At 34.4% G+C, this 7626-nt stretch overlaps 1 protein-coding gene across 1 annotated transcript; it reads right to left on the minus strand.

Annotated features, from left to right (window-relative positions):
• Window positions 1-3842: 3842 nt before the first annotated feature.
• LOC107466237 (probable 60S ribosomal protein L14) lies at window positions 3843-5298 on the minus strand. Its single transcript, XM_016085224.3, has 4 exons — window positions 5169-5298; window positions 4964-5065; window positions 4622-4864; window positions 3843-4091 (listed from the first exon to the last, which is right to left on the minus strand). Exons 1-4 carry the CDS (start codon window positions 5169-5171, stop codon window positions 4038-4040), a joined length of 402 nt encoding a protein of 133 aa, XP_015940710.1. The 5' UTR covers window positions 5172-5298; the 3' UTR covers window positions 3843-4037.
• Window positions 5299-7626: the final 2328 nt, after the last annotated feature.

Here is a 7626-nt window from a genome sequence, read left to right on the forward strand (position 1 = left end):
CCAAATGTTATAAAATTTGAATATTAATAATGCTATAATCTAACAACTTTATATTCATTTTTATGGACAGTTAATTTTTATTTATAAAAAAGTATATCAAAAGATTTTAGATTGACCTGAAATTTTATAGGTATAATTTATAATGTATAAGTTTCTAATTCAATTTGGCTCTTTTTTTTTAAAAAAAAAAAAGAATAGTATCCTGATGAAAGACTTTTTAACAGGTAAGATTTCTTAATATATTTAAAATACTTTAATATAATTTTATAATTTAAAAAATAGCTTCTTGAAAATAAAAGTAACCAATAAACTCTACCACAAAATCATAGTAATACTATCATTGAAGTTAAAGTGTGTCTAGAACGAAAAAGGCAAATGAATTATTGTCTTTAGAATCAATTATGTTGAAATAGGAATTGATTTTAGTTAAAATTTAGCATTTAGTTAACATATCTTTTAAGAGTATAAATTAAAATTATTGTTAATAAAAAATTATAAATATTTTGTTTTAATAAATATAAAATAATTACATTAAAAATTAAATTTTATATAATTCTTTTATAATAAATTTTTTAATTAATAACTTTAACGTCTATTCTTCAGGTTAGCTAACTTTAATATAGTTATTTGATTTTATATTTTTCTTTACCATATAATCTTTTGTCGTAACCAATAACCATAGTTAGTTGATGTCGGTCAACGGTCAGTCGAGATGGGGCTATTGGATGTGGGCTGGCAATCAATCAGTCGAAGTCACAAAATGTTGGCTGGGGCTACCTGGTGTCATTCGGCGGTGGCCGCGACTGTTGGCAACTGTTGAAGGGTGTGGGGGGTTGATGGGGCTGACAACAGTCGATTAGTGTTGGCCAGCAACAAAGACTACCAAGCGTCGATGGACAAAGGAGAAACAGGGATAGTTTGCTAGAGAAGTATTTGATGAATTTTTTTTTACTTCTTCCATCCAACGAAGCTGTCTAAAATATTTACAAAATTGTTTCAATAACTATCTTATATTTATTCATTGTCAACAAATTTTTTATATAATTTGTTTAACAACTTGGTTTCACAAGTGTCAGCATTTTCCGTTCTCCCTCATGCAAAAGATGATAGTGTGAAGAGAGGAAAGAGAAAGCAAGTGTCAGGTTCAACCTGATGCATACATTAATTTATTGGTTAGTACCAAATTTTCAAATGAAGTTTAAATTTGGGTGGTTTAGTTTTTAATTTGTCAGACTAACAAATATAGTGAAAATAAAATAAAAATAAAAATAAAAACATCAACAAATGAGCTTCCTTCGACAAAGAGAGATGGATAAAAATGTCAAATTTTCAAATCGTAGTAAATCAAATCTAACTTGCAACTCTTTTGAAATCACTTCTGTCTCGAAGGTTACCTGAAACATTAATTTGGGGTTGAACGTGAGGTCTGGGTCCTTTTGAGTGGCAGCGTCTGATCTCCTTGATGTCGAGATGCCGCCTATCCGAGTTCCTCGTGAAGAGGTGGGGCGTGGTACCTGCAAGAGACTTCGATACTTAAGTTAGTAAGGACTTTAAGTAAATTTTTAGTAGTGTAGAACGTGAGTTATACCTGGGTGTACCAGTGTACTTATATAGTAGAGTTAATAACCACTTTTCTTGGAGTAGATCTATCTTTTCTGATAGATGAGCGATCCCTTCATTTTTGGAGTTTGTTGGGATCTACTTTCTAGATGAGGTAGAGATATCGGGAGAGATTTAAGGAGGCAGTTACTTATTTAGTCAAGTAAAACTGGAGTTTTATATCTTTTTCCGATCTCATAAAACCTCATTAAGTGGTTGGGCCTATCGTGAAAGACCACTTTGTTAGTGGACCTTTCGGTTTTCTTAGACCTGACTTTTGTATATTGGGCCAGAATATAAATAACTTCTAAAGTTTTAATTCTAATTTTATAATGGAAGATACTCTCGATGAAGATGATCCGTTGACAATAGAAGCTTAAGACCATTTCATTAACTTTCACTCTTTCAGAGTGGAAATCATGTGGGTCTAAATGTGTTTGGTTAGACCATTAGCCAATTCATTTAACAAGTTCTAATTAATTATGAGAGCCCTGCGACACATTCAAGTAATTTTATATATAAGTTCACCTAAGTCATTTAGTTTACGTTGCGAGACTTTATATTCTTCTTCGTCTTTCTCCTCCTCGTCCTGCTTCTTCTCATTCTCCTTTTTTTTCATTTTTTTTATTATTATCATTGTTACCACTAGAGGTGGCAAATGGGCCTAAACCCGACGGCTCGATTTGCGTAACCCGTCAAATAAGGCTGACTGGACTGAAAAATTGGCACTGCCAAAGAACAAAAACTTGCCTAACTCACACCGCTTAAACCACGAGTTTTAGCGGGCTTTGGCAGGACTTTTGGCAAGGGGATATTTTTGCAATTTATTTATCAAAACCCAACTTATAAAAGTATAAAGATGAAAATTGAGTATTTTGGATTATATTTATGTTACTTTGGAGACAATATTTATAATTATATTTTGGATTTTGTTTATTTTGTTTTGGAGACAATATTTATAATTATTTTTTGGATGAAAACTTGGTTTATAATTATATTAGATATTTATAATTATAAAGACTTTAATGTTTGTGAATATAAAAAATATAATTTTTTATACTTTTAGAAATTATAAATTTATTAATATGGTTGTGAAATTATATGTATTATTTATTTAAATTTCTTTGATCTCATCCCTTTTCTTCTTCCTCCTCCGTCTTGGCGATCGAATGAACCGAAAATATTATCAAAATGAACCATTGTATAATACCAAATAAACAGAAAATGGTCCATTATATAAATTCGAATTCAGAAACACATGCGTCTCGAATGAACCAAAAATTAGTTCAAAATGAAACCATTGTATAATACCAAATGAACTGAAAATTGTCTATTATATTTATTTGAATTCAATGATAATGATAACGACGATATATATTTGACGAAGACAATAACGGTAACGATGATAATTATGATGGAGGAGAAGGATGAAAAAGAAGGAGACGAAATTCCAATAGAAAGAGGAAGAAAAAACGTTGTTAGTAATAACAAACAATTGGAAAATAAATTTTAAATAATTATTATGGTGTCTAAAAATATTCATCTAACTTATCAAAAAAATTAAAAATTAATATTTAATTTTTAAAATATAAAATAAATAATTATTAAATATTTAAAATTTATCATAAAAAATAAATTAGACAAAAATTAAATACCAAATTATAAATACCATAAAATTCACCAAAATTTTAAGGAGAAAATATTATTGAAGCCATGGAAATGATAGAAGACGGAACTTGACAGGATACTCTATTTATGGTGATCAACAAGTCGAAACAATTCTAAAAAAGCAGAGTTGAGAGTATAACTTTTGGAAGGTGGAAAGAAGTGACACTAGAAATGGTGGAAAGAAGCAACACCCTCAGCACCACAGTCGAGTGTATCTTTTGGAATTCATTATCAATGTCGATGGAAAATTTGATGAACAGAATGGGAAGAACAAGAAGAATGACAACTTAACAGTGTAGATGTGGTGGCCATTGGAAGGTTCAACGGGAACAGTGGAGGCCAAGAAGTATTCGCTAATGTGAAAGATGATGGTGGTGGTATTGACAGGTGGGATAGTTAGATTGCGAGAAACACACACAAAACATGTCATTTTTTATAGAAAAAAACATTATAACAAAACCTTGCTTTTCAAAGAAAAACCATACCAAACCATATAAATCAGTTCCATGTTTATCACATTTTAATTTTAAAATAGACAATTTTAAACCAGCGACTAACATCTGACATAAAAAAGGTTGGAAAAGATCAACACTGATATATTGAAGCAACAATAGAAAGCACCTCACATGCTGAATAGTAAAAACTCGAAGTGTCTAACTAATGATACCTTGTAACAAAAAATAAAAAGCTCACAACAATCAAAGGTGTAGTAGTTGTAAATGAAAGTAATCCATAACAAAATTTGAACATTTTTCTATAAAAAACAACGCCTAAGCTGAGGTCTTCTTCAACTTTGCAAGCTCTTGCCTAACAACAGCAGCCTTCTGCAAAATTACCCCCAAAAGAATTCAATGTTAGCATGGACAACAATCACAACAATAAGGAACACTAGCCAACATGCACATTAATTAAGATGATAGAATAGAAAAATGATTTATCTTCCTAAACCATTCTCTTAAATACCTTCCTAACCTCTAATCAAAACAGAGTCCTGTTTATGTTTCAAGATATGGAATGCACTAAATATTTTCAAGCATTTGTTCAGCAATTAGGACAATAGCTAGGAAAATTTTTTAGGAGCTCATATCATAACAATTCTCCCACAATTCTTCACATTTTTTATAGATATATACACTTAATTATGTGGACACTAATCTAAACAAAGTATCCTCAGCTTCTAATGGACTTAGGAAACTAATGAACTATATTACTAGAATAAATATAACAACTTAATTCTAAGTTTCATTCCTTAACAAACTTCAAACTAGTTAACAAAACACCAAAACATGGCATGTGAAAAAAAAATTAAAATCATTTAAATTTAAAAAAAAAATAGAATCATGAAATTTCAAACCTTGATTTTGACCAACATGAGCTTGAACCTATCAAAATCATTAAGGTTAGCCCTAGTCTTCCTAACAATGAGCTTTCTTCCCCAGGAACTCTTCTCCCACTTGTTCTTGACATCAGCATCCTCCATGGCTTTAATCAGCTCCTTCTTCTTCGGCACCCTCTTTATGTCAACCTTGAGGTCCGTCAATGACAGTCTCTTGAAGTTCACTTGTGACCTAACCATGTCAGGTGCATCAACCAGAGCCTGCGTGCGCCATCAAAACGACGTTACCCAGATGCGTTTTGGGTAAACGGGCGAAATGGGGTTTGTTGAATTGGGAAAAAGGTTAGAACTTTAGCTTACTCTGTTCTGGTCGATAACGTCGACGATGACGACGAGCCTGCCGTGTTCTTTGCCGTAGTTGATGAGGGCCACCCTCCCGATCTCGATGAACCTCTTGAACGGCTGCGACAATAGGAAACAGTGTTTGTGTTAGTTAGGATTGCAATCATACACACACACAGAGAGAGAGAGAGAGAGAGAGAGAGAGAGAGAGAGAGAGATTCACCATTTTTGTGTTGAAGAGAGGCGGAGCGAGGAGGCGAGTGAGAACAGAGAAAGCTAGGGTTTTATTTTGCGCTTTGTAGTTAGTTTTATAAAGGGGCGTTTCATTGCAGTGATGGGCTTTGTCTTCGAAATAACCCTGGGATTCGTTCAGGCCTGGGCCACATTCAACAGAAGTTTTTATCCATGACTTCGAAAATAAACTATGACAAAATTGTATTTTGCTATTGGGCCCCTAATTTTTCTTTCTTTTTTTCAAAGACAAAGAAAAAAGTTCATCCTTCAGTTTGATATTCTGGAAGTTATTCACTTTTCCAAAGAGTGGAGCCTTACACTCTCCATAAGTGGAGTTGAACGTCTTCGACAAGCGAAGCCGCTGTATTCAACTCTTTATATAAACACGTTTACACCTATTAGCTTATCACAAGTGGAAATCAACGATCATTACAAGAAAAAACACTTATACAAGAATCATGGAAGGTATGTCACTTGGTGGCATGGAAGAGAACATTGTTGAACTTGAGGAGTCTCCAACACATCAAGGAGGAAGAAGAGCATATGACGGAGGATCATGGAGAATAAAAGGCCATATGCTGAGTCTTTAATAGTAGAGTCTCAATCTATCTATTAATGAAGTAAACTATAACTAGCTTTCTATTTAGATTTAAATATATGGGTTGTTTTACGATAAAATTAATACAAGCAATGCTGAAAAAATAGGAGCAATCTAAGTGTTCATAACCTGGACCGAGCTGTAAGATTCGGGTTGGACGAAGACAAGGGACCGACCTCTTTAAAGGCCGGTCCACTAAAAAAGGAATTCTCATCAAAGAGTTCGGAAGACCCTCGCAGAGGCCCAATGAAAGGACCACTGCCTATTAGAAAGCGGTTAGTCAAAGATGTGATCTCACTCGCAATAGATAAGATAAGATAACAGACTTATCTCAAGGGAGGTCGCTCAACACTACTATAAATACACTGGAGCACCCAAGTATAACTCATACTCCAATTCTACAAAAAAACCTGCCTAAAGCCCATACTGACTTAAGCATTAGAGTCTCTTGCAGGTACCACCACCCCCTCGGTGGAACGAGAACCAGCGGCACCTCATACTCCAGCAAGTCAGACGCGACAGCCTTGATTAAACCAGAAAGTCTCGTCCGAGACCGACCTTCCAGTTTTAGGTAACCCTCGGAGGTCAGGCCAAGACCTAAAAGCTGCCCGACTACCAGGGTAAGCCCTCATATGTACATACTCTTATTTTTATTCTCTCTTTATACTTTATTTCTAATAAAAATTACAGATTCCCTAAAAAGTTTCCTACCAAGACGCATTAATTTAGGCTCAACAAAACACAAAATTCATTATCCGACCACAAAGGTCGTTAAAGTGAAGCGACAAAACTCAAATTAATGCAAGAAGTTATAAAAGTAACCCGTATAAAACGACCTGACGAGGTCGGATAAAAAAGAAGTTACTCAAAATAACTTTGAAAGGCCCGATAGAGAAGTCGGACCATCTAAAAGGATCACTAAAAAGGGAACAACACCACACAAAGGGCAAAAAGGTTGAAAAACCTAATGCCAAAGTGCTAAGCTAGAAAGGTAAAGGTCCGAAAAGGACATTACTTAAAAAGCAAAAGGCACTCTCAAAACCCAAACGGGGCTCAAAAGGTCGTCCAAATAAACTAAAAAGAAAAGGTTCTACATAAGAACACTACCTAGAAAGTTATTAGAAATTGACTAAAAGTCCGGGTGACAAGACACAAGGATGACGTCGCCAAAGCAGAAGGTAGGGCTGGAAGTGAGTCAAGCCAGCTCATGAGCTAGCTCGAGCTCGGCTCGTTAATAGCTCGATAAGCTAAGCTCGTGAGCTGGTGAGCCAAGTATGAGCCTAAAATTGAGCTCATAAATTAAATGAGCTGAGCTTGAGCTTGGATAAGCTCGGCTCATTAGCTCGTGAGCTGGCTCGATTATATATATATATATATATACACATATCCTATATGCATTTAGTCTATACTTTTAATATTATATATATACATATGAAATAGTAATATATAATTATATATATTAATGATCTTAATTATTTAAAATTTTATATATATTTAAATTATAGATTTTGTATTTATGTTTCTATTATTTGAGCCAGCTCGTGAGCTTGAGCCAGTTCGTGAGCTTTCGGTGAGCCGAGCTTGAGCTTAAAAAATAGGCTCGATTGTTAATGAGCCGAGTCGTGAGCCAAGCTCAATTTTGGTGAGCCGAGCTTGAGCTTGGTCTAGCTCGACTCAGCTCGGCTCACTTCCAGCCCTAGCAGAAGGTCGCCACTATGACTAAGAAAAGGCGTGGTCCACAAAGCAAAGGTAGAAGTTCATAGAACGAACACTACCTAAAAGGATGCCAGCCCAAAAAGCCCCAAACGACTGATCCTAAGGCATGCAAACCCACGAAAAAATGCCATTC

The sequence above is a fragment of the Arachis duranensis genome, chromosome 9 (assembly GCF_000817695.3).
Source record: "Arachis duranensis cultivar V14167 chromosome 9, aradu.V14167.gnm2.J7QH, whole genome shotgun sequence".
Lineage (NCBI taxonomy): Eukaryota > Viridiplantae > Streptophyta > Magnoliopsida > Fabales > Fabaceae > Arachis > Arachis duranensis.

Bases quoted from the DNA above. Each gene is read 5' to 3' on its own strand.
- LOC107466237 (XM_016085224.3), bottom strand. The intron at 4,865-4,963 runs GTAAGCTAAAGT...TGGCGCACGCAG, and splicing joins ACGTTATCGACCAGAACAGA to GCTCTGGTTGATGCACCTGA. The intron at 4,092-4,621 runs GTTTGAAATTTC...GTAATTTTGCAG, and splicing joins TCATGTTGGTCAAAATCAAG to AAGGCTGCTGTTGTTAGGCA.